General features: G+C 41.8%; 2 protein-coding genes across 5 annotated transcripts in view; one reads left to right on the top strand and one right to left on the bottom strand.

Annotated features, from left to right (window-relative positions):
• PDHX (pyruvate dehydrogenase complex component X) overlaps nt 1–22,219 on the bottom strand; it is a 96,521-nt gene extending 74,302 nt beyond the window's left edge. Inside the window, exons 1-3 of one of the 2 annotated variants that reach the window (XM_050955396.1) lie at nt 22,034–22,217; nt 15,114–15,197; nt 3,293–3,393 (exon numbers count right to left, since the gene is read on the bottom strand). In XM_050955396.1, the coding sequence (XP_050811353.1) occupies nt 3,293–3,393; nt 15,114–15,197; nt 22,034–22,175 (327 nt within the window). In that variant the 5' untranslated portion in view covers nt 22,176–22,217. Of the gene's footprint in view, nt 1–3,292; nt 3,394–15,113; nt 15,198–22,033 lie in introns of both variants that reach the window. The other variant, XM_050955397.1, reaches the window with a different exon arrangement.
• An 895-nt stretch (nt 22,220–23,114) lies between these two features.
• Nucleotides 23,115–27,427, top strand: part of APIP (APAF1 interacting protein) — a 305,323-nt gene continuing 301,010 nt past the window's right edge. For 2 of the 3 annotated variants that reach the window (XR_007774683.1, XM_050955494.1), the window contains exons 1-2: nt 23,115–23,398; nt 26,951–27,051. Coding sequence is in view for 2 of the 3 variants with exons in the window: in XM_050955494.1 (XP_050811451.1) it covers nt 23,270–23,398; nt 26,951–27,051 (230 nt within the window). In the remaining variant the exon portion in view is untranslated. The remainder of the gene's footprint in view (nt 23,399–26,950; nt 27,052–27,427) is intronic. The other variant, XM_050955495.1, reaches the window with a different exon arrangement.

The following is a 27,427-nucleotide window of genomic DNA, read 5'->3' as shown; positions in this document are numbered from 1 at the left end:
GCTTGAAGGTGCTGCGAGGAAGGCAAACAACTCCCAGGTCCTCTGCCAACTGGCCCATGAGAGAAAAAATTCCTTCCTGATCCCCTAAACAGGCAGTTGACTAGACCTGCAGCTGGCTTACCATTCATACTTTGGGTGGATAGGGTGGGTTGCTGGATCGCAAAGAGGCTGGGGAATGCTGGCCAATCAGCACCGCTCTCCCTCAGCTGGCCAATGGGCACCAGAGACTCCCAGGGGAGAAGCTACCTATTGTCCCTGAGCCAGTGTCTCCCCCACTTGCTGCTGGGTCTGTCCCCTTTTCACCACTGGCCTCATTAAGTTTCCCCGCCATTGAGGCAGTTGGGTGGCATTTTTCCTCACACCTCCCAACAGCGACTGAAAAAGAAAATACTTTTCCCAATACTTCCCCTACAGCATTTTCAATCCTTCGTTTTAAAAGTGTTTCTATAGGGAATGGTATTAAACATGTACGAATGCTACACTATCCACATAAAGTTTCATCTGATTGATTAGGACACTATCCACACAAAGTTTGATCTGATTGAATAGGACAGTGATTAGAGGCAGCTCAGTGAGAGCAGCTAAGTCACCCATTATAGGTGGAGCCCAGGCTTGCAGTGGCTCATAAAATGCAGGTAGCTGGGAGACTAAGGGAATCAGCCAGCCAGAGCGTATTCTCAGGCAATTCTGTCTTATTACTATTGATCAAACTTTGGGGGGCAAAAGAGGAGCACTTTCTGTGTGGGAACGTGGCACTGAGTTTGGTAGGGCTCTGGGCTGGTTGCTGTGTTTTGAAATATAGGCTAGGTTGCTGACTGAAAACCTATACATTTAGCTATACCATTATTAATATTTTAATACACAAATAAAAACCCTAAATACATTATTAAAGTATGTATTCATAGTTATTTTTGTTAAGAAAACACAGCGTATAAATGAGTCTATAATTGTTGGAAAAACACCTTGTTTATTTAATCTTAATTCCATAATTTTTTGGTGAAGAAATTGACCTGTTTGTGCATAGCTCTTGCTACTGTGTGCCAGTGAGAATTTGCATTGAGGTCAGTATGGTATGGCTGAGTGGTCTATGCATGATGAGTGAAATCTTGGCCTGGAACAGCTCAGTGCTCCATTGTCCTTAGACAAGTTTCAGGCTGTGTGGTGCACCCTGGTTGTTCACTTGGTTACCACCCTCCAGCCCAGATGTGGAGGCAGTTCTGTGGTACTAGTTTAACTGTTTAGCACTTTGGGATTCTTTATGTTAAAAAGAAATAAGTACATGCAAAATATTTATTATTACTTAATATAATACAAACATTAGTAGATCAAATAGGAGCATTCAGTATAGAATCAATCTTCTGTATGGCAAATCTGGCTCAAGAGATGACGTGAATAAGTGTGAAGAAAGACCACCCCAAGTCACATGCCCAACTCACCTCAAACATTCCTGTGACAAAAAACCCACCCGAATGAATTAAAAAAGAGATGAAGTCTTAGCTGACTGGCTTTAAGAACTGTTTAGACCATTGGCAAATTCACCATCCTTTTGGTGAAGCCACTAGAAAATTAATCTCTCCAATATAATGCTGTTTCCCCTTCACTGTCCCTCTTCTCATGCTGTTACATACAATCTATCCACCTTTCTAGTCCTTCTTCCAAAACACAGACTTGGCAGTGCATGCCCACCTTTAGAAAAAAAACAAAATGAAAGTATCAGAAACAGAGGCTAGGAATTGAGGGCCTATTTCAGTGCCCTCTGAAGTCACTGATCCTTCCATGTCCTCGCTGGATCGAGCCTCGTAAGAGGAAAGAGAAGTTTGAAGAATTAGAGTGGAGTTCAGCCTAAATTATTGGTCTTGGAACAGTTGAAAATACTCAGCCACATGACACATTCCACCTCCAGACACTCAAATTTCTTCTGTATTCCAAAGCACCTAAGTCAGAATCAAGGTGTCAAAACTGAAGTTTTACTCACAGTCATCCCAAAAACAATTCAGAAGGAGAAATAGCGTTTGGCGATTTCTTCAGCACCCTACATAACAAATACAGGACTCTCAACTGCATTGTGAATCCAGAAGCTTACCACAAGAATCAGTTTATCTACATGTTGAATACCAATGATGTGTTCTTAGTAACCATGTGACATCAGATTTATTTATTGTTGTTTATATTACAGAAGGACCCAGAGGACCCAGTCATGATTAGGACCTCATTCTGTACAAATGTGGAAATTGGCCCAAAAAGTTCATAATCTACAATTTAACACTACAGAGCTAAGTGAGGGTGGGGAGAGAGAAGATTAATAAATATCAAAGATGATGATGTAATTAGGATCATTGTCCTAAAAAACTTAACAAAAAGAAGCATTGAACTTCTAAAGTGCAAAACCAGAACATGATTGCCATTATATAAAACCTGTAATTAAGTAAAATGGAGAATGTGATTACTATTATTTATTCTTTGCATTCTGGCAGCAATTACAGGCCCTAGTGAGACTCTGGACCCCATTGTCCAAGACACTATATGGACTTAGAGGATATTGTTCCTTCCTCAAATTGTTTAAAATCGGTCTGTCAATCTCATCTGCATGAGCACGCTCCCAGACCTGCTCAAAGCCCAACTGTTGCTTACAATCAGACTGCACAACAAGGAACTGAAAAGATCCACTTCTCACCCCCCCGACACACACACAAACAGAGGATATCCTTTTCCCGCATCCCTCTCCCTCCAAACAGGCAGAGCAATCAGGGTGACGGTAGGTACTCCACATTAATTCCAATTATTTCCTACCTTTGGCTATTTCAAAATTCCCTTATTTTCTCTGAACTCCTGCAGATCTTCTATTTTTAAAATAAATTTTAGGAACATAGGAATTGCTATGCTGGATCAAACCCAGGGACCATCTAATCCAATATCTTGTCTTCAACGGTGACCCTCCACTAGATGCTTAAGCAGGTAGATAGTGAGAAATTAATTAGCTGTTATTCCTAAATTCTAATTAGCACCAAGAATAAAATTTAAATATTTGATAGTAGCGAGTCATAAGGCAACAAAATGTACAAAACCATAGGTTATCCTCATAGATGAAAATTACACTTATCAATAACTTTAATAGTTCAGCACTTGTACGTTTCCAAATATAAAAGCTATTCCATAAGTGTGTGTTGGTGTTTTATTCTGAAAATGAGGTGACAGACTGAAGTTCATATTAAAATAATTTTTGAACTAACATGAGAGATGACCTCAACCCATGACAAACGACCTCAACCCCACTAAAGAAAGTTCATCCTACCATTATTTTAGCCAATATGCCATCATCACTTGACTCCATGGTTACAACTGCTTTGTCCGTTTCGATTTCACATAATGCATCTCCTGCATTTACAGTTTCACCTGCAAAACACGACATGATTTTAAAATACTGTAGAATAACTTCCTTTCAGAACTACTTAACCCTTGTTAAAATGGAGACATATGGAAATGTCCTTTGAAGCATGCATCTGGCTACCAGTTTTCCAGTATTGTAAGGATGGTTAAAAATGCAGTAAATAATATTGTACTTTGAGACTTCTGAATAAAAATCATTGCTTTTTTGTAAAGTATTAATGTCATTAATTATCCATGTTTGTGGTAAGTATTTAGACAGACAGAACAATGAAGTGACTTGCCTTAGATCACAATCAGTCAGGAGCAGAGTCAAGAAGGCAACCCTGAAATCCTTATGTCCAGCCTTTGGCTGTAACTGCTAGCCACTGATGAAAATAGTGATTTAAGTATCTCTTAGTATAATACTGGTAACAAGCAGCATTGTCTTAAAACTATATATAAGACAATGTTGTGTGTATGTGTATATAATATAAATCGCCTGTGTATATAAACACACACACACACACACACACACACACACAGGCAAGTGTTATTTTGAATTTATAGCGAAGAGTTAAAAATGAAATTGTCCTCCTTCATGGACTCCACTCATCATTACAGATATACAAATAAGAAATAGAAATATTCAGATGGCAAGTTTGTCAGTTGTTTTCTCTCGTTATAAAATCCTGAACAAGTAAGACTTTTTAGAAATATACATCTTTTGTGAAAGGAAAATATGTATGTGTTTTAAAAGTGGATCTGCATGAACCAGACAAATCTACTGACTGGATCAAGGTATAGTATGGTTTTCCTCTCCTTTTAAGCACAGACATGCCTGCTATTGCATGATAACAGCCCTACTAGCCTGGATTGTTCTGACAGATGAATAATGACTGGTTACCTGCCATTAAATGAAATTACAGTGGGAAACCTGGAGAGGATCCAGAATGTTTTGGCCTTAAAACAGATGATTTTCTTTACACAGCACTGGAGAAAAAGTACAATTATGTATCAGGATTGTAGGTACTGTATTTTTAATTAAAATGCAAAACACATGCTTTAACACTTGCCACAGCACAGTAAATGAAGTGACACTATGATATCTCTAATTTTAATTTCCACTTGCTCTCTGAAACGCTTAAACCTCAGAAATATTACTTTGACACCTACGATTTCTGCTTGTGTATGTGACGTGCAGATATTTGTCTTGATTATTTCTTGTATTGTGGAAAAAAGAAAGAGAAAGAACTGCTATATGGTTTGGATGACCTTTACAGTAAGAAACAGCAGCAATATTCAAGCCTCGATTAAATAAATACTTCCCCGAGGTTCTGTTGTGGGAACTCTAAGGGGAGAAAAGATGGCCAATTTCTTTGTCCACTCAAATATATACAGGAAACTTAGCACTTTATTATTTCATTTTCAAAAAGAAATCTACATTATGTCACATTAAATTGCAACAGAAATTAGGAATTGGATGGCTACTAAGCCTTTCAACTCTAATTCACAGTGGTTTAGTTCTGTTAGACGGTTATTTCATGTGGTTTGTTATAACTTATACTACCTTAGACAGCTAGCTAGGTATTTACTAAAGAAAATGGACTCATTCCTTAGCTGTGCCAATTCTGTGCCCAGCACAGTTGAGGGGGGCAAGTGACATCTTTATGCTTTCTCTCATTAGACTGTGGCCAATCAGTGGCCTACTCCCAGCCCTGGGGCCACTTACAGCAGCCTTAGAGCAGTTTTATTTTTAAATTTTACCTTACAGCAATAGCTCCAGCAGTACAGGATTGCCAGAGCAAAACAGTGCTCCAGCAGTGTCCCCATTCTCTCAATGTGCCTTTTACTCTGGGGGCTCAAAGCCTTCCAAGATGCTTGGGTATTCCCCTGCACTGGGGACTCTCTGGGAAACTGGTAATGCTAACTTTTCTGCCTCTTGGCCCCACCATAACAGCAGCCAGTGACAGAGAATTTGACGTAATATCTATTTTCAGAAGTATGTTGCAATATAGCCTTTAGAAATCCCTGTCACTGGTTCAGTAACTCAGTTCAATGAATAGGAGTCAGATACCTCTCAGCGGGGGCTGCCAAATACATGATACATCCTAGCAGGTGCCCAATTTGATGCCAAGTACAACTCAAAAGATCAGCTTTCTGACCGGAAAGGATTGGAAAGCAGAGAGCTTTGCTGAAAATTCTGATTCCCAATGCTTTCTAATGGAAAAGCTGGTACTTGGTATCATAAAATTGTTCAGATGGCTACTCTGTGTGAATATTCATTATAATTATTCAGACACTTTGAAAACCATTGTTTTCAGTGGTTAGCTCCTTATTTTAGAGCAGTGGTTCCCAAACTGGGATTTGTGAACCCCTGTTGTAGGGGGTTCTTGGGAAAAGATTCCCTAATGGCGGACAGAGCTGTCCATCCCGGGCAGCCTGGGGACTTAGGGACTTCCAAGAGCTAAGCAGATCAAAGCAAGCATATCTATCACACTGAGGAGATTTAAACTTCAAGAATCCTTATACAAAATAGAAAGGAAGGTGGATATTTTTTGCTGTTTTTTAAATTAAATAGGCTACTAGTGATGTTTGTAAATTATTATGAAGAACAAGTTTAAGCTTCGTTGTAACATGCATTGTTTGCCTGGACTTCTCAAGACCTGAATGCTTGTATAGAAGGAACTTAGTTGACTTCTTAAATACCTTCATGCTGTTTCACATCTGATACTCCTTGATGAAACTTAGGAGCCAGAGGCGCCAGTACAGGGCGGCGACAAGGGTCAGGTGATGCCCCCATGTCAACACGCTCCCCTCCCCCCACCACCCCACAGGTGCCTCCCCTTTTTTTCCTGGCAACCCCCGCAGGTCCCTCCACTTTTCCAGCAGTGCCCCTCCATGCCCCAGCCTGCATGGGGGCTTCGCCCCCGCACCCCTTTTTTCTACTGGCGCTTCTGATAGGAGCCTTATCTTAGAACAGGCTTAATCAAAAGTGATACAAGCTACAAAAGTGAGATCTTGGAAGAGTGTTGCTGTTTTCATAATGTAATAAAAATACTGTAAAGATAAATAATAATTAATATATAGCATGTAATAAGCACGTCATAAAAACAAATTTTATATTTCCAAGATCACTGCTTTTATAATTTATGTTGAGGTAAGAGAGAAAATCCCTGGAAATATTCATTTTTAGGAAGGGGTTCACAAGACTTGACATTTTAGTGAAAGGGATTCCCGGTTGTTAAAGTTTGAGAACCACTGTATTAGACTGATTACTATTCTATTACACTGGAGTCTTCCTTCAAATTTAACAATGTCATTTCCAACAGAGGTTCAGTAGCCTAGATGCAATAAGATGGTAGTGTCAGTCCAGTTACTAGTGGACAGGTGTCCAAACCATAAGACACAAATTGCACCCCTTGATGCATAAGGATTGACAATGGAGAACTCCCTTCTCTCAGTCCCTAGAGATAGTCCCTCTAGTTTAGAACACAGTTGAGTTACACTGTATGGGGAAGCATCCACTGACGCTGCCAATTCTGTGTACCTGACTCAGGATAATCAGAGGATTGTAGTCTCCAGGGCTGTCAATCTGTCATCTTTCACCAGCACTAAATTCATACATAATACATATCTTTAGAATAAAAAGCAGTTTTTTAAGCAATGGACTTCATTACCCACAGGAACCAATAGAAAGCTGCTTTAACAATAAGGGGGAAACAGTGAAGCTGTCTATTAAATACAATGTGTTTTCAACTGCTGAAGTGAAATCATTTGTCTATACTGTGCAACTGTAAAAACAAATTAGATATTTACACTTAAAGAGCAGGAACAGTGACCAGAAAAGTATTCTAGTGACCTCTGCTGGTTATATGGGGGAAAACCCATACATTTCCACATGCAACGTAACAGGTTTACCTTTTCAATCTTTACACAAAGTAAAACTATTTCCCCATGCTTATTTCCCCGCCCCACCACAGTTCCTCACATCTCCTTGTCAATTGCTGGAAATGGGCCATTTTCATTACTACTACAAACAGTTTTTTTTCTCTCCTGCTGATAATAGCTCACATTACCGATCACTCTCCTTAACTGTGTATGGTAACACACATTGTTTCATGGTGTGTGTGTGTGTGTGTGTGTGTGTGTGTGTTCCTACTGTACTTTCCACTACATGCATCTGATGAAGTGGGCTGTAGCCCATGAAAGCTTAAGCTCAAATACATTTGTTAGTCTCTAAGGTGTCACAAGTACTCCTGTTCTTTTTGAGGATACAGACTAACACAGCTGCTACTCTGAAACCTTTCCAATTTTGTGTCCTTCCATTTATTTTGAAATATGGTACGGTATAATGTTTATTTTTTCAGATATAAGATCAGTAAGACTATATCACTAGTAGTGCCATTCAATCATATATATCAAGTCATTGCAGAATGAGTCGTTTATGAGAATCGCTTAATGGCGATAAATTCAGAAGCATTACCCCACTTTCCTTTTTTAAAAATCTAACTACCCATTTGCTTTAACCCTTATTACACTGCCATTTTCCAGACTGCCAGGCAGAAAAAAAAAAAAAAAAAAAAAAAAAAAAAAAAAAAAAAAAAAAAGGTTTAGAACTAATTATTATCAAAGATGAACTAAATGAGCCCATGTATCACATTCAGATTTTTTAAATGGAAAGATCTCATTGTATTCGAAATGTTAGACTAATTTGTCTTTGAGTCCAACCTTTAATTAAGAGCAATTAATATGCACAGCTGATTTTCAGATACTTATCTAGGGAAGCATAATAGGGATTGAAATAGCTTTCTATAGCACACATGGAGGAATTGGCATAAGACCTTTATAATAATAACAGTTGTACAATGGTTTTAAAAGATTTTGTACTTTAGGTTCTTTCTTTTGAATATTGTGTCTATAACTACAGTCTAATCTGTTGTAGAATATAGCCTCCTGGTTATCAGAAACTCATGGTTAGTTATGTTACATCTACACACTACACGTACTAGAGCAGCACAGCACCCTGTAGCACTGCAGTATAGTAGGATTGCAAGGCATCCCCTTTTAGACTGGAACGCCCGGTTGAAAAGGAACCCCGACGCCTCCGGTCAGCACTGCTGATCAGGCCACTAAAAATCCAGTCAGTGGTGCAGCAGGGCTAAGCCAGGTTCTCTGCTTGCTCTGGGTCTGCACAGCTCCTGGAAGCAGCTGGCATGTCCCTGTGGCCCCTAGGCACAGGGGCAACCAGGGAAGCGCTGCACACTGCCCCAGCCCTGAGCGCTAGTTCTGTAGCTCCCATTGGCCGGGAACCTGCCTGGCCACCCTGTGCCCAGGAGTCAGACATGCTGGCTGCTTCCGGGAGCTGTGTGGAGCCAGGGCAGGCAGGGAGCCAGCCTTAGCCCCGCTGCACCGCAAACTGCGAGCTGTCTGAGGCAAACACCGCCCAACTGGAGCCCAAACACCCACTCACACTCCAATCCCTGCCCCAGGCGGAACCCCCTCCCATACCCTAACTCCCTCCTAGAGCCGCACCCCAACCCACACCCCAACCCTGATCCCCCTCCCTGAACCCATACTCCACACTCCTCCCTGCACCCCAACCCCTGCCCCAGCCTGGAACCCTCTCCTGCACCCCAAACATCTCATCCCTGGCCCCACCCCAGAGCCTGCATCTCCAGTCAGAGCCCTCACCCCCTCCCACACCTCACCCCAGCCCAATGGAAGTGAGTGAGGGTGGGGAAGAGCGAGCGACAGAGGGAAGGAGGATAAGGCGAGTGGGGGGGTGGCACCTCAGAGAAGGGGCAGGGCAAGGGTGTTTGGTTTTGTGCAGTTAGAAAGTTGGCAAACCTACAGTATAGACACTTGCTACAGCAACAGAAGGGAGCTTTCCATGACTGTACTAAATCCACTCCCTTGAGAAGCAGTAGCTAGGTCAACTGAAGAATTTTTCCACCAACCTACAGAGGTCAATACCAGGGCTTAGGTCAGTTTAACTACGTCTTTGGGGGTCTGATTTTTTCACACTCCTGAGCAACATAGCTAGATCGACCTAAGTTTTAGATGCAGGCTAGGCCTTAAAGAAAGACAACGACAACAGCCCTGGAAGTTGTCTATCTGCAAATCATTAAACCTCATGGAGCTTCAATGTATCCATCAATAAAATGGGCATAATTATACCTACCTAACTCCCAAAAATGTAACTGTGAGGGTTAATGTTTGTAAAAATACTTTGCTATTCTACAGTACCTCTGATCTGAAGTTCGCAAAGAATTTTGTCAAAATACAAACTGTATTTTGACCTTGAATAAGAGTAATGATTTCTTAAGTGCAACTAAATTTGGGAAAATATATAGTAATAGTACTTTCCACATAGTCAAAGCACATACAAACATTAAGCATGCTGATACTATGGTCATAAGGGGCATATAAGTTTGAGCATTGGCCTGCTAAACCCAGGGTTGTGAGTTCATTCCTTGAGGGGGCCCATTTAGAGATTTGGGGCAAAAATCTGTCTGGAGATTGGTCCTGCTTTGAGCAGGGGGTTGGACTAGATGACCTCCTGAAGTCCCTTCCAACCCTGACATTCTCTGATAAGTACCTAGCCTAATTTCTAAGTCATGTTCAACACTTCTATGAGGTACCCAATCACTGTAAGTATTATCTCCACTTTCTAAAAAAAGATATTGATGCAGAAAAAAAAAATACTTAAAAATACACTCAAGACCACAGAAGAAGTCTGTATCAGAACTAGCATTAGACTTCAGTAGGTCTTCGATTCCAGCTCTGTGCTCAGACTACACCGATCTCTAAAGTGAAACTAAGGTGGTCTTTAGAGCCCAAGATATAATCTTACTGGTCCCTAGAGCCAAGAGGGCATAAAGGTACAACTGCCAACTTTACGGCTCCTATTGGGTCATAAACATGTTGCTTTCCCTGGACTACATTATTAAATTTAAAATCCAGCCTTAACTTGAATTTTCATGGAATCTGGTATGAGAGCGCTAAAAAGAAACAGGTTTTCTTGATGACAGTGTGTGAACCAATGATTCTTCTGATTCAGCCTATGGAGCTAGAGCACCCTCATTTACAGCCAAGGCATATGAAGATACAAAATACTGCAAAAGTCAATCATGTAGCAGAGCCAACACATTTTAATAAAGGTCAATTACTTTTCAGGTGACAGACCTCAGACAGAAAGAGATAAACGAGTACCCAAAGTATCTTTTCATGCAAAGTAAATGGGTTTTGGAAATGAGTCTTTCCAGATTTAGACATCTAGGCAACTTAAATTTTTCAATTTCCATTAGCTTTAAGAATAGACTGTCATTTAAATTATTAAAATGTCAGTCCTGAATACCCATCATAACAGTTCCTTGTCTTTCATAATTTACTAGTAGGAAGAAACATAAGAATTCATACCAAATAGTTTGTAACTTTATCACAGTTCAGGGCTAGCTGCACTTTTGACACTGCTCTGGTCTCTCTCTGAGTACAGGCCAGCCAGGTTTAGGCCCTGAGCTTTCACACCTTTGGGGTGAAACATGTGACCCTCCCACTCTTAGAACTGGGGCCCTGGGTTACAGACCTGTGTGTACACCTCTAATTACGCTTAATGGGTCCTGTGGGACTCAGTACCTGCAGTTCTTCCTTCTGGGAACTGAGACCAGCAGTAAACACAATGAACCAAACAGCTTTCTTAAAACAAAGTATTGTTTAATCCTAACAGCAGGAATACAGCATAACAAGAGAAAGAATTCTGAAAGCAATAAACCAATTTATACACATAACTATCTTAGGCTTATCTACACAGCAAGTTACAGTTCAGCAAGCCTGGGTATCAATCTGTACCTCAACAGCTTGCCGCACAGCAACATCCTATGCAGATGTTGTTGCAGTGCAGTGAAAGCCCCAGAAGGCATCTTGGGGTACTACTACTTCAAAGTGTAATATGCTAAGAAGCACTCCAGGACTTTCACTTAACTCTAACAACGTCCATATGGACCATTACTGTGCAGCAAGCTGGTGAGTTGAAGATTCATAACCTGGCTTGCCACACGGTAGCCTGCTGTGTACAAAAGCCGTTATTTAAGAGTTAGGCCGGCCTATTTTACCCCATTCTCCCAACCCTCTGGAGTCTGGGTTTCAGTCTGCTCCCCAACACTATCTGCCTAAGTCTCCCCCTTAACCATCTGACCTACTGAAGAATGTGTCTGTCTCTTTAAACCCTTTGATAATCAACCTGCCCACCTCTTCCCTCCTCCCCCCCCCCCCAAAATAATCTCAGGGTTGAGACATTCCTGGAAAAAACAGTTGAGCAAGCCCAGTGGGGAGGATGTGTCTATCCAGCACATTACAGCCAATGGCTCCAGCACTGCCCATCCAGTTTTTCAGAAGTTTATTCACTTTCTGACATTATTCAATGAACAATGATAAATATTATCTGGGCTATTGCTCTCTTCCTCCTACCTGCAGGTAAACAGTCTCTTTGGTGAATTAACCCAATTTAGTCACACAATGAAGCTCCTAGAAACAATCACACAGAACCATATAAAACATAGTATTCATAATCATAGGCAGGTCCAAATCTAACACAAACACCTTGCCCCTACCTCCCCCTCCCCCCACCCCCATGAAGTCTGATTTTCAAAAGGTGCTAAGCAGCCACAACTGTAACTGAAAGCAAAAGAAGATGCAAGTACTTAGCACTTCTGGGGGAATAAATAAATCAAGCCCACAGCGTGAAAGGTCACAAGATAATAATTAGGATAACTAAGGCCTTGTCTACACCACACAATTGTGTCAGCAAAAGGCAGCTTTGGTTGACAAACCAGTGGAGGTGTTCACACTACAATGCTCCTCCCACCAACAAAACTCTCCTGCTTTGCCAACAAAATAAAACCATTTTGACAGGAGGCATAAAGGTTGTTCCAGAAAAGTTAGATCAACTCATCTACACTATCAAGTTTTGTTGCCAAAAACTGCCTTTTGGCGACAACACAGCAAGAACATACACACTACAACAGGACTTTTGTCGCAAAAAATGCCCAGTTTTGGTGACAAAAAACTTCCACCTGTATGAGAGACTTTTGTCTTTTGTCCTCCCTTTATTGTTGACAAAGAGAAAGTGTAGACACTGCTGATTATTTTGTCCACAGAACTGTCTTCCGCCAGTATCCCACAATGCCTGCCCTGATTGCTCTGCTCAGTGTTTTGATCTCTGCTTTCCTGCAGGCATGCATCCCTCCCCTTTCAAAGCTCCAGGAAGTAATGGTGTGCTGCTCCTTTCACAGATTCTAGGACTGGAAGGGACCTCGAGAGGTCATCGAGTCCAGTCCCCTGCCTGCATGGCAGGACCAAATACTGTCTAGATCATCCCTGATAGACATTTATCTAACCTACTCTTAAATATCTTCAGAGATGGAGATTCCACAACCTCCCTAGGCAATTTATTCCAGTGTTTAACCACCCTGACAGTTAGGAACTTTTTCCTAATGTCCAACCTAAACCTCCCTTGCTGCAGTTTAAGCCCATTGCTTCTTGTTCTATCCTTAGAGGCTAAGGTGAACACGTTTTCTCCCTCCTCCTTATGATACCCTTTTAGATACCTGAAAATTGCTATCATGTCCCCTCTCAGTCTTCTCTTTTCCAAACTAAATAAACCCAATTCTTTCAGCTTTCCTTCATAGGTCATGTTCTCAAGACCTTTAATCATTCTTGTTGCTCTTCTCTGGACCCTCTCCAATTTCTCCACATCTTTCTTGAAATGCGGTGCCCAGAACTGGACACAATACTCCAGTTGAGGCCTAACCAGTGCAAAGTAGAGCGGAAGAATGACTTCTTGTATCTTGCTCACAACACACCTGTTAATGCATCCCAGAATCACGTTTGAGGAACAAAGAGCAAATCTTTGGAATGCTCCGGTTCTGCCCTGCACTAGGAACAAGCAGCAAGCAGACTGCTGCTGTAGGGGGAAGGACGGGATAGACTGCTCTGCTGCTTTGCCATTCCTCAGCATGGAGAGCTCACAGAGCTACCTTTGATGCTGCTCTTGGCATCTGAGGGGGCTGTGGGAGAATTCGGAGAGGATCGCAAGATGTGCAGCGATCAGCTCTTCTTCCCACAACACTGCACTGTGGGATACATACCCACGGTGCATTGCTCACACTGTCAATGATGGTGCCCCCAATGTGGATATGATCTGTCAGAGGGAGCAAGTGTGAACACCCTTTGGCGATTTTTGTTTTGTCGACTTTTGGGTGTTGACATAAGTTTTGTCAACAAAACTTGGTTCTTTAGACAAGCCCTTAGTGTCAGTGTAGAGTCTGCATTCATTACGTTGCCGTAACTGGCCTCCAGGAGGTATTCTACAATGCCCAGAATCTATTCTGTTCACCATTTTGAACTCTGCTGCCATGCATCCAGCTACACAGGCATGCATCCCTCCCCTTTCAAAGCCCCAGGAAATTTTGAAATTGCTCAGCATGCAGAGCTCACATAACTACTGCCCAGCTGAACACACCAGCTCTCAGCAACCAACATACTCTTGCCAGAACTACAGGGAAAGGGGTAGATCTCCTTGGTCTTTGGGGAGAGAAGGCTGCAGGAGAACTCAGAGGGAACCATGGAATCAAAAGATTAACACTGAATCCTGTTCTCCCTGGTGCTAGGAGCACAGTGGCAGGTAGGCAGGACGGGCTGCTGCTGGGACAGAGGTAGGGGACTCCTGCTGTGCTGTGAAAAGCCAGGGAAGGAGGTGAGGGCTGATGTAGGGGTGTCCTCCTCCCGCTTCCAGAGATGGCTGGGCTGCAGATTACTAGACCAGTTGAAAAGCAGCAAGCAATCTAGTTAGATGCTCGTGGAACAATGGGATTGAGAAAGTGACGCTGTACCTGCCCCCATGAGGCATTACAAACCCTTCCCAAAGCACCCTGCAGCCATTTGCATAGTGGGATAGCTATCCACAATGCACTGCTCTTGGGGATGCACTCCACCAACATAAGAAGTCTAGTGTGGACATGGAATAGCAGTTTAATTCCAGTAGTGGCTTTACGTCAGCGTAACTTGCGTCAACAAAACTAGTGTAGACAAGACCTAAGTGTGTAGCTTAATGATTCTAGTGCACTAATGATGGGATATATACCCGCCCTTAAAGATTCAAATAAAGTTTAGTTAGCACAAACTAAAGTTTCACACTACATTGATACGGAAATATTACCACATACAGAGGTTTCTTTCGCAAAACGCAGTTTAAACTCAAATTGCCATAAGAACTTGGGAATGTAATAACAGATTTCACAACACCTCTGAAGTTGTCTAGGATTCCTAGATTGCTGAATCATTCCTAAAATCATTTATGATATTTCATGAGAATCTATTCGTGTGTACATTATGAATAATCTACAATATTATTTGTCCATTACTATTAAAAAAAACACGCTCTCAGAAGCGGAGTGTGAAGATGCTTCTGGACTTGAGAGTTAAGAACGTATTTGCAAAAATACAAAAAACGTTAAAGTAACTTAGAGGTAGTTTTCAGACTGTGACCAGCGAACCAGTGGTCCATGGATCTTGTCCTTGATAGGCAGCAGGAAGAAACATTTTTGAGAACCAGCAAATTGTGGATGGGGTATTCGGTAGAGAGTTGGCACCCAGTAAATGATCCTGCTCTTACAAAATAGTCCACATAATGAGTTGGAGAACCAATGCATAGCTCACTAAATTTGTCATTTTAGATAATTGTCTCTCACCTTCCTTTTTTAACCATTTCACAATATTTCCTTCCTCCATTGTAGGAGACAGTGCAGGCATGAGTATTTTAAATGCAGGAATACCTGGAAAACAAGACACTGGAATTAACCACTAAACCCTTTGCTTATCACACAGTTAATACAGTTGATATCTCTGAGAAAGGAAAAAAATGAGAGTTAAAAGCAAAATGAGTGAACGGGCAAACAATCCAAGGAAATAAATAAAAATATCCACCTTTGTTCTGTAATTCATTAATGTTAATACATCTCACAAATCTGAACTTGTTCATTATTGTGCTATAGACTACTGAAAGAGAAAATGATTACACTTGTAAAGAAATATTTATGGAAGAATGCTTATTTATTCAACAGCAGAGATAAAACAAGATGTATTTTTTTCATCCTTTCCGGATACAATGTGGACCTTTTCTGCAAAGTGAAAATATTGTAACAAAGATCTAGTATGTTTGCAGGCTATAAAGATCTTGCACAGAAAGAGGAAAACAGAGTTCATTTATTCCCTAAAGACTCCGTAAGCCACACCCAAAGGGTCATCATCCCTAAAGCACGTGCATTGTAAAACTGAGTTGAAGTTATATATGGTTCATGCTCCCAGAAAGTCTGCAGTGCAGAAATATAAATGAATTTGCTCCTCCCTTCTATTCCCTAATTAGTTCTCTCTTGCTCCAAATCAGTCATAGAAACTGACCTCTCATTGCTCTGGTACTTTAACTATTTAACTTTAGTATTACTCATTATTTTAGCATTTGTAAAGTGAATCCAGAGACAACTACTGATCAAATTGTGTTTTGTGGCTGTATTTATCTATAGGGATTGATAATCTTTCTTTCTGATCACTGCTGGTCCAGAACTAGTGCTTACAAAAAAGTTACTGGTCCTGAGAATACTTGTACTAGTTTGCCAAACCCTGTTTATCCTTGAGAATATGTGAAATAGTGCACCTCATAGCATGGGTCCATGGCTTTGTATACTCAAATATTTTCACTATGTTATATTATGGACCCCCAGAATTAGAAATTATCACTGTATATGACTTGAAAGCTTTCATAAAATACACAGACTTGGTTCCACTTCTAACAGTCTGTTTTGAGACACTGGCTTCAATGAGTATATCAAACCTGAAAGGCTGAGAATAAAACATGGTAATAAGGATAATGTGATTTAAAGTTCTTATGTCATGAACATCTAATAATTTTATTAAGGTTTACCACAACTCAGTTTCCACACAAGCATTTCTTTATTAGTCCAAAGGCCACTTGGTGCTGGCTACATCCAAAATATAAGCATATATACTTGTATTCTAAACCTTAGTAACAATAACAGTTACTGTATAAGCATTGGCCAAATACATACAACCAGATCTGGGCTAGGAAATATCTTCTAATCATGGCATGGCTCCAGAAGGGCAAGGAAAAACTCTGACAAAGAACCCCTAGAAAACATTGCTGCTTTATATAACAAACAAGTAATGTCTTTGATGGTTGGTGGACCTTAGCTAAAGTAAGCCGAAGCAGTTTAAAGTGCACTCTGCTTTCTTCAAGGATTTCTCCTTATTTCACTTTGTCACATTTCCCCCCAGCTACTGGACTAAGCATTTCTAACCAGTTATTTACTGCACCTGGCATCCACTTAACTATGTTTTGTTTATTTCAATAGCTTAGCCCAAACTTTAAATAAGATAACACTGGTATTTCCAAGGTCACTATGAGTTTAACACAAACAAACCACATTTCTCATGAGTTTATTCTTTTTGGTTACATGCTTCGGGCCTATCACTCGTTAAAATCCAAACAATTTAAAACCATTTCAAATGCCTAATGTGGGCCTATACAAATAGTAATGAGTGGACACATCACAGAAAAGTAGGGATCTCTAGCTTTCCAGTGATATATAGCATTCATTTCTAGCCATGATGGCTCACAAATACCAGATGTTAAGCCTGGCCTACACTTAAAACTTATACTGGCATAATGATGTTAATTAGGGGTGCGATTTTTTTTTAAAAGCTACTATATTATAAGGCCTAGTGTAGATACCCATACCAAAATAAGTGTTTTTGCCAGGGTAGCTTATGTCTCTCACGGAACTTTCTAGCATCACTAGGAACAGGACAACCCTTATGAAAAGCTGGTTGAGAGCAGGGGAGGAGCTGGCAGGTTCTGAACTCACTAACCACTCCTTATACCCTTGTATAACATCACCACCACTGCACTTCTACCGGATTTTTCATCTGGAAACACACAGTGTTTTGCACAGTTGGGTTTAAGTATTATCTTCTTATTATGGATGGAAATGCTGAGGTCCAAAGCCTCAAAGGACACAGGCGTTGCTCTGCTCAGCATTCCAATAACTAATCCCTAGATGCCAGATGTCTAGTGGAATCCTTAGTCCTGAGATAGGTACCCAAGCTTTCCACACAATTCATAGGGAGAGTTAAGTACCTAAGACAAGGGTCCTCAGAAGCCACCTAAGCTTGCTAGGAGCAGGAGGCCCAGGAAAGGAGAGGGGCTTGGGTGTCTAAGCAACTAACACAGCAAATCTGGCTGATGGACTGGAGATTAGTGCCTCCCACCACTCAGGATCCTTAGCTGCGAATCCTCTCCTAGAGCTAGGTACTTAGGCCACGTCAGCTGCTTAGAGAGCCAAATGTCATAGCAGCCAAATCATCTCTCTCTCTGCCTCACCTGCTCACCATTCTCACACTTGCCTTTCATTTCCCTGTGTCCCTAGCCATGTGTAGGTGCTCTGCGTCTGGCTCTTCAGCTGCACGGTTTAACAGGTATAAGGCATGCTGAAAGCACACTAACAGGTTTGGGCCCCACTAGCAAAACAGACATTCCTCACCTCCTTGTTTAAGAATTTTGCCTTGTGGTCTCTGGGACCTGAGCAGCTCATTAGCTGTGGGATAGCATCAGGACTTAGGCAGCCTTGTGAATGCCAACTGGTGGAAACTAGGGAATCATGATCTCATCCTACAACTTTACCATCCAAAGTGGAAAGTCAGTAAGAGCAGAGAAAACAGACTTTTGATGTCATTTTCTTAAGGCTGCTACAATCACTTCTGGACCAGATCATACAGGCTTAATTTAATTTAAGCAATAATCCCAGTTGTTTATTACAAACAATTAAAATTATGAGGAGTGATTCTCTTTCACCAAAAACAAGTCTATACTCAGTAATCCTGCCTTTGTATTAATAACGGTTAGTATTTATGTAGCACTTTCCAGATTCAACAATCTGTACAACAATTAGCTAATTCCTGGGAGGTAAGCAGTATACTTATTTTATAGGTGGGGAAACAGACACGTTTCAGTGACTTGCATAGAGCTTCACTGTGGTGGTAGTGGAGCTGGGATTAGACCTCATGAGTTCTTGGCTTCTGGTTCCATGCTCAGTCCACCAGACCATGCTGCTGCCATCAATATTTTTATAGCCGTGTACTGTTTACTTAAGGCCATTTCTATATCTACCACCAATTGTATTTAAGAGAATCAATTTAAAATGTTTTGTAAACACAAAACAAATGCTAACTTGAAATCCTCATTGAGGCCATAACACTTCCATATTTGGTGACCACTTCAAGGCTTATGTTCCTTCCAGACATTAGATTTAATTTAATGGATTTGAAAAATCCTGTGGATTTGCACTGCACTTTATCTTCCAATGCACTGGTCAGAACTTCTGTGCTCACTGCTTATGATTGTTTCACCTGCCTTGAAATGGGTACAGCAAGTGCTTTGTCAAAACAGAAAAGCTGCAGTGAACTAGAGATAAGTGCCGCAGCATCCTCAGCTGAAATGCTATTTCATAGCTTCCTACGTTACCCAGCCACTCGTAAAGATAAAATTTACTACACTTCTATATCAGTGCAAACATAACACAGCAATAGCTGAGATATAAAAAACTACGTTAGGGGACCATTTTCTTCTGTGAAAAAGCGCTAGTGTCTTCCCTCATCATGATTCTAGCCCTATATTGCATTTAATGTGCAGCCCTACAGAGTTTTAGAATGCTCATTACCTGTTCAAATATAAATGTAGTATAAACCAATTTGCTGCTGTTATGAAGCAGATCTAAGCTTCATTACTTTGACTAATCTACATATGTCATTGCTGGAATTTCATATCAAATCTCTCTGCTTAGGGGAGCTCATTATGTGAACCAAAGAGCCATAGTAGAGGTTTGGATCAATGCCAGAATAAATTACCCAGCCACATTTCACTTCAGCTCTCTCTCTCTCCCCCACTGCGCATCTTCTATATTCCACGACGGTCAGACACAGCTCATTCCCTTAATATTAGCTCATTAAAATAACATTGTTCAAACCACTCTAAAAATAACACACTTGCACCATCTGCAGGTTAGACAAAATACAGATACTGTGGCATATGTACCTCAGAAAACATTATAGTAAGGCTAGCGGCAAGAAATGTTAATACTGCAATTATGGACTACAGTGGGAAAGTGTGCTACTCTTAGACCGGTACAAAATGGGTGCAATTTGAATTAGTCTATTTTTGCTCTAGCACCTGTTTTAAGAAGTCTTCAGTTGCCATGGATATAACAGGAAAATCTTTAAATAGAAAAAGTCATCACAATTATTTGAAGTTCTAGTCTGACTTTAAAGAGCCTGTGATACGTGACACAGTGTAAAGGCACAGAAGAAGAAATGGATATTGGATACCAGTGACTCCCTAACCAGTACTTACTGACTATCTGCAGGCAGATGTTTGATCGATCAAAAGGCTCTCCTCCTTTCCTACTACTATTTAGTCATATTAACAGACAGCTGAAAAAGCATTACTTTCCCACATAATATCCCTTTGAAACTGCAGTAATAGTTTATCTGAGCATAGTGTTGCCAAGCGTCCAGTTTTCGACCGAACGCCCGGTCAAAAAGGGACCCCAGCAGCCCCAGTTGGCACCGCTGACCAGGCTGTTAAAAGTCTGATCGACAGCACAGTCTGGGCCCAGGCTAAGGGACTGCCCTTGCTCCGTGCAGCTCCCAGAAGTGGCCTGGAAGTGGAAAGGAATTGAGACAGCTGTGATGGGAGCTGCTTATTTAAATAGGAGTGGAAGTAGAGTGGAAGAGTCACAGCGAAGCCACTTGGAGCTTTTTAGATCTATGAATTAAATTTCACTTATTTCTGAATATCCCTATAGACTTTATTCTACAGTCCTTACCCAGGCAAAACTTCAGTTTGCTGTGTTTTGCCTGATTAACGATTCCTGGTTCTAGTCCTATTTGCTATATTGCTTGCCTAAATAAAAGCATTTAGTTTTTTGTCGTGTGTGGGTGGGTGTGTATGAGGTTTGAACCTTTTTTTTTTCCTGACATCTCTCATTTTCTGGGGTTTATGTCTAAATTCTGTAGTAAAATGAACAGTTTTTTTATTTCAAACCACATTAAAGGATTGTCTTAAATAAGAGCTCAGCTGACAAGTCTTTCTACCTTTGTCTTTCTTCACTTGCCAAGGCCTGTGTTTTGCACTTACAATAGCATCTTTCATCAAAGGAACTCAAAACTCTCTGTCGTTTATGGAACTCAATTTTATATAAAATCTCATTTTCCTGTGATAAAGATAAGTAGCAGTATCCCTATTTTACAGCTTTGTTGGGACACTGGAGCAATGAAGCATAAAGGAAACAAAGTAATTTGCCTGATGTTCCATACCAAGTTATTAGTAGAACAAAAGCAGGCCCATGACTCCCATTACCTTGCTGTAATTGTTCTAAAATCAACTCATACTTGCCACCAGTGAGTGGATTACTTTTTAATATAGTGAAAATTACTAGAACAAGGAGGAGTATTTACTTCCCTTCTGGACTGTTCTGTCAGAGTTCTCTCAGTCATCAAATTATAGCAGAATGCAAGGTTTCATTTTTTAAAAATAATTAGGTTTCTATCACTTATGGTTGCAAAAACAGTACTCCTGTCTACTTGATTCTACATGTGTACAGCTTTTCTGCTGCTGCAGCTTATAGCTTCTCAAGTAGATGCAGAGAAAAATTGATAAGACGGGTACGTTTTGGTGAGGGTCAGTGATAAAACTATCAAGAATCAGGTCACTTTCACTCTGATATTTAGGAAAGCTATAAGCCACCCTAGAGGCAGGTAATGGGACTATTCACTGGGAAGGAAGACCCAAAAATAGACTGTGCGGAAGAGAAATCCTCCCTTCAGAATGAAAGGTTGCTCCCATTTTAAGTTTTACATTTGATCCTCTAACTTACACAGAATGCTTTCTTTTGTTTTACAGGTTTTCAGACAATCTCACACTGAAGAATTTTTTTTATAAGGAGCCAGGAGCAGAAAAATGGATGGAGGTAAATCACAGAAGGAATTTGGGAGTTAGAGGGCTTTGAGAAAGTACAGTTTTCAGTATTGTTTGGCCACTCAACTCAAAAGCAGTCACAACTATCATTAGAAAATAGTCTAAATCAGTTCACCATACACTTTGTGCTCTAGACACCAAACTTGATGCCATACCACCATCTTCCTTTCTCCCCACGCCTTGCATCCCTCATCCTATTTCCACTGGACAAACAGCACCATTATTCACTCTCTTCCTTCTCTTTCACTGGCTAATCATAAAAGTCCACTCTGCTTCTCCCCTCGCCAAACCTCCACACCCCAACATTACTGCCCACTCACTTCAGCAGATACCCTCTTGGATCCTCTCCTCTGTCTAGGTCACCTACTCACCATCAGACCCTGCTTGCAGAGATACACTGCCCTAACCACAAGCTCCTCGCAGACACCTGGCCTCTGTCATTACCATCCGCTTCCCTTGCCCTTGAAAGTCATTGTTGTGCCCCGCACAGCTGCAGCAGGTTCTAACAGTGTCACAGGCGGCCAACTAAGAACCGCCTGTTAATGACTGAGGCCAAATACTCACCCAGCAGCTCGTGGCTCCTGTGCAGAAGCCTCCAGCCTCCTCCAAGGCGGAGAGAAGCACAAGCCCCCGCGACTCGTCTCCCACCCAGGAGTAGTTTGACCATCCCTTTGCTGCGGCAGCTCAGCCACCAGGAGGCTGCCATCTTGCTCTCCTCCCACCCAAGACTAGGGCTGTCCAACTCACTGCCCGAGAGAAAAGATAGCCCCGCCCGGCACACACAACTGCTGTCCACCCCTAATTGCGTCAACACAAATAAACACCCCTTTGCAGCCATGGCTGTTGTGTGCTCCCTTACGGGGGAACTCACTACTCCTTTCCCGCATACAGATGGAGCAGGATTAGCTACCTCCCTGCACAAGGCAAAAGACACACACATTTCAATTCAAAACTCGTTATGATCAATACAAGCTAGATGAGTGTTACTGAAGAACAAGGGTCAAAAATTCATTTGTCGAGCATCTGCCTATGGCAGGGCTTCAGGGGTGGTTAGGATTTGATTTCCCCATAATATCCTTCGTTTCACATATTGCCAAACATAAGCGTTCAAAAATCATCAGAGCCCCAAGATAATGTGATAAACTTAAAAAGCTTGATTTTTTAAAATAATACATTTGGGGGTTGTTTGCTGTCTAGTTTATGAGCCGTTGGGGTCCACTGGGATCACATGTTCAGGCTCTCCTCCGCCGTGAAAAAGCATTTATTTTATTTGTTAATGAGAAGTGAGATTCACGCCTAACTCCAGAAGCTGGGGATTTAAAGCGAAACCCACGGCACAGTCACAAGCGTTGGCAACAGTGATTAGTACTTTGCGGCTTGGCCCCATCGCACGAAGCGAGGTCCGAAGAGGGCCCTGCCCAAGAGCGCTCAGCAGCTGGGTCTAAGGTGAGAGACCGCAGCTGGATACGATAGACTGGGGCCTCTTCCACCAATCGGGATGCACAACAAGAGGCGCTTTCTGCCACCGCCTTCCTCGGTGCCCCGGGGCCAGCTGTCTCCGCATCACCCAAGTCTCCCCTAGGTCAGGCCCCCGCTGTCCGGGCACGTGTCTCTCCCCTCCCCGCGTGCCGCCTCAGCCACTCGGATTTGGGGCGGGGACCAGAGGTTTATGCTCCTACACCCGCCTAAACGCCCCCGGGCAGCGCCTCCCAAGCAATTGCAGGACAATCCCGCCCTGGGGCTGCCCCCTCCCTGCCGGAACGGGGACACCCCAGAGCCGAGTCCCTTCCTGCGCGAGGGATGAGGAAGGACCCCGGGTCCTCCCCAGCGCTGGTTGCTGCTGTGCGTCCAGACCGCGCCATGGCTGCGGCTGGGGGCGGTCTCTGCTGCCCGCGCGGAGGCGGTTGCGTGGCCGGGGATGTATCGCAGGTAGGCGCGGGGGCCTCGGCATCTGGGGGCCGCGACCTCCCCAGCGCGGGGCCCGGCTTGGCAGCGTGCGCGGAGCGCTCAGTTGGTTCAGGGTTAGAAAGCTCCGCGCTCGGCAGGACCCAGCTCTTGAGACCACTTTATAAACTGCATCGGGAATTGGTACTGGCTGGGAGGGACGAGTGCCACATGCTGTTGCCTGACACATTCCTGCAGTAGCTGAGATTTCTTTGGTGGTCACCCATCAAGTATTGGTTGATCTATCCCAACTCAAAGTCGGGCAAAATGAAAGCCTGATGTGGTGCATTCATAGTAGTTAAATAAGGGCCATAACTAAGGCTAAGATTTTGTCATGGATATTTTTAGTAAATGTCATGGACAGTCACAGGCAAAAAAGAAAATACCTGTGACAAAATGGGGATCTGTGGGTCCCCACACTGCCTGAAGCCAGCAGCTGTGCAGGGGCTAGGCCCTGCCTGCAGCAGCTGAGGGTTGCGGGGAACCCTTGCTGTGTGCAGTTCCAGGGGCTCCCGCTGTCCCTGGTGGCTGGGGATTCCCTCCCCCCAGCTCAGGGAGCCCCCACTGCAGCAGCCAGGAGCTCAGGGGATTCCCCTGACACCAGTGGCAGCTGGGATCTCTGGGGGTTCCGTGTCTGGGAGCTCGGGGTTACCCTGCAGCCCATGGCAGCTTGGAGCTCCTGGAGTTGCCAGAGACAGCAAGGGTACCCCGCAGCTCCCTGCTTCCATGGGCGGCAGGGGACCCAGCAGCTCCCAGCCACCTCAGGCTGAAGTCACAGAGATCACTGGAAGTCACAGAATCCGTGGCCTCCATGACTAAATTGTAGCCTTAACCATAATGCATCAAGATGTGTTTTAGTCAATTTTAGTTTTATAATCCTTTTATTTGTCCCAAGATAGATTTCTTTGTTTGTCCCAAAACAGGATTTGTTCTAGTTGCTCTTATGTATGAAAATTATTTGAACATTTAAGACTGATAAGTCTATCTTGGATAAACTTATCTGTATTTTTAATTTCATTTAATTATGTATGTCAATAGTTGCTTTTACTAAATTACCGTATATGCTCGTTCATTAGCTGGTTCGTTTATAAGCTGACCCCCCGAGATGGTTAGGTAAAAATAGCAAAAACTGCATGACCCTTTCATAAGCCAACCCTATATTTCAGGGGTTGGCAAACTTTGGCTCCTGGCCCATCAGGGTTTACCTGGAGCGTTCACAGGCACGGAGCCCCTTGGCTCCCAGTGACCGCAGTTTGCCGCTCCCATTGGCTGGGAACAGCAAACCGTGGCCACAGGGAGCTGAGGGGCTCCATGCCTGCAGACACTCCAGGTAAACAAAATGTCAATGTATTAGATATTCAGTTTAATGATTCATAGAGTTTAAAATCATCAGATTTTGGTGTAGACCCATTTATAAGCCGACCCCCTGCTTTTTGATGCATCATTTTTTTTGCCAAAAATATTCGGCTTATGAACAAATATATACGGTAAACTTGCTTTAAAGTATTGTAGCTATCCAAAGAATACCTGTGGTGATTTACCGCAAGGATCTGGTGCCTTAGAAACAGCTATTGTGAAATATCAGCTGTCTGATTTCTTCTGCAGATGTCTGGTTCATTGCACTTGTTTGTAAGGGAAATATACATATTGTCCCTAAGATTTTGTCAAGCGAAGACACACATTTAATACATTGCATATTCACCCTAGTGTCCTAAAATAGCATTGGTGGTCCACTGTCTTTTGGATTGTAAAGCTATTGAAAACTGTCTTCCAAAGTCCTAATAGGCTTATTAAACTTAATTAAAGTTATTAAACTTGTTAAACAAATTACCTTATATCACAATATGAAAATTAATTAACACATTTTGAGACCCTACGGTAGTACAAATGGTTGGAGTCAAAAGGGAAAAACAAATTTTCCTTGACACCCTAGAATCTATAGCCTTTAAAAAATAACTTTAATAAAGTATCCAATTCCCAGATAAACTATATTACCTCACCCACTTTGTCTATTAGACCAACTTCTGTTGGTGATGGAGACAAGCTTCTGAGTTTACACAGAGCACTTCCAGAGGTCTGGGAAACTTACTCGGAGTGTCACAGTTAAGTAAGTTTCCCAGACATGAAGAAAAGCTCTCAGTAGGCTCAAAAGCTTCTCTCTCTCACCAACAGAAGTTGGTCCAAAAGAGATTACCTTACTCACCTTGTCTCTAATATCCTGGACCAACACGACTATTTTATGCATCTATTGTGCATATATAAATTGCGGCTCTCCACCCCAGAAACAGCTGCATTTCAATGTTGTAAGTAAAATCCATTAATGTGGAAATGTCCTCTTATTAGAATTTACAATAACTTCCCTAGCATTGGATACATAATAGTATTCATTTTCTGAGTGCTGTTATTTAGTATACTTCTCTGTGTTTTTTAGTTTTATACTCGACGGGTGCTCCATTTAGTATGTCTGATATCTGAACAGTAAAGCAAAGCTGAGCTGCAAAAGTCCCAGGTGAACTATGAATTAGTCTGTGACACAGTACTCACCCTCAGGAATTACATACATTTTTTTTGTATTTATAAAATTAGTGATTATAATAAAATGTTTTCTCTGAAAGAAATATTAAAATGGAGCAGTTAAGATGATAGGTAAACAGCATTTGAGGCATTTTCGCGTCTTAAAATGGTAGAAATGTGAAGCTAGTCAAGTGATCTGGTGAGGTGAACATTCCTCTTTTGATATTATTTAAATGCTAATTAAAAAGAAAACAGATCTAAAACTTATACAGTATTATCCATACATATTCATAATCATAGTTGATATAGCCCATTAATAAAATTAGGACTTTTGTTATTGTAATTCAAATTTAAATCTTGCAAAATAACCCTACACAACAATCATTCAAGAAGAGGACGTATGTATCACACAGACTTTTAAAAGCATGTCACACACATACTCCTAGAAATGATGGGAAATGTTCCTTTATTTGGCACTCAGTGGCAACTCTTTGGTCGTGTGAGATGAATTTACAATGCAAGTTTGTGGTAGGGGTTATGGTGGGATAGATACATAGGAAGTTAGCCTATGTGTAACTTCACAAAGGGAAGAATTAATTGCCTTCAAAACATTTGAAGGATGTGAACACTAAGGATGGGCAAATGTATTTAGGGCATGGTAGGAGAAATAAGAGAAAAATTATGCTAGTTTGTGATCGTAAGGATAGTACTGGCAAAGGTCAGTGGATGGACTAGATGACCTAATCTTTCTCTCTTATAGCTAATCTTGGTGGGATCGATCTAAAGTTCATTGTCTGCACTGAGCTTTGGACCAGGCCTTCTAACTATGAATGCCATCTGATTTTTTTGTTGTTCTAATGTGGCCCACATGAAATGTCCAGGGCAGCACACAAACATACTGTCAGTCTTTTTAGTTCAGGCACCAGTGAGGTTTTTTTGATTTTGAAGTCCTTCTGTATAAATCATATATCATCTCATGTAGTTGATTCCAACATTTATAAGTTGACAATTATTATTTTTAAGGACAAGTTACATCCAAGAAACCTGATTCCGGAGCTCTGTAAGCAGTTTTATCATTTAGGATGGGTCACAGGAACTGGTGGAGGAATCAGCTTGAAACATGGGTAAGTGGGGGTTTTGAAAGCGATAACTATACAGATGATGAGGTCAATTGAATAAGCAGTGAGTGCACTACAATTCATGAAGGATGGCTGAAATTCAGGAGTGAGGCATTAGACAAAGCTATGTTGCAGAGATATCATTCTTGGCCTCTGAAGAGGAAGAAATAATTATTGTATTCAGATAAATCCTGAAGACATATTAATGGGAGATAATTTAGGCAGGTCGGGCAACAAGAAGACTTGCAGTAAACAATTTTTTGGCGTGTATACAGTACTAAAAAGTATACAATTAGGAACCACTTTACTATATAATTTTGCATGAAATGTACCATTGTCTATTCAGCTTGATAAGTTTGAAGTTATTAATGGATACAGAGCT

This window comes from Gopherus flavomarginatus, chromosome 5 (assembly GCF_025201925.1).
Source record: "Gopherus flavomarginatus isolate rGopFla2 chromosome 5, rGopFla2.mat.asm, whole genome shotgun sequence".
Classification (NCBI taxonomy): domain Eukaryota; kingdom Metazoa; phylum Chordata; order Testudines; family Testudinidae; genus Gopherus; species Gopherus flavomarginatus.
This window is presented reverse-complemented; position numbering and strand designations above follow the sequence as displayed.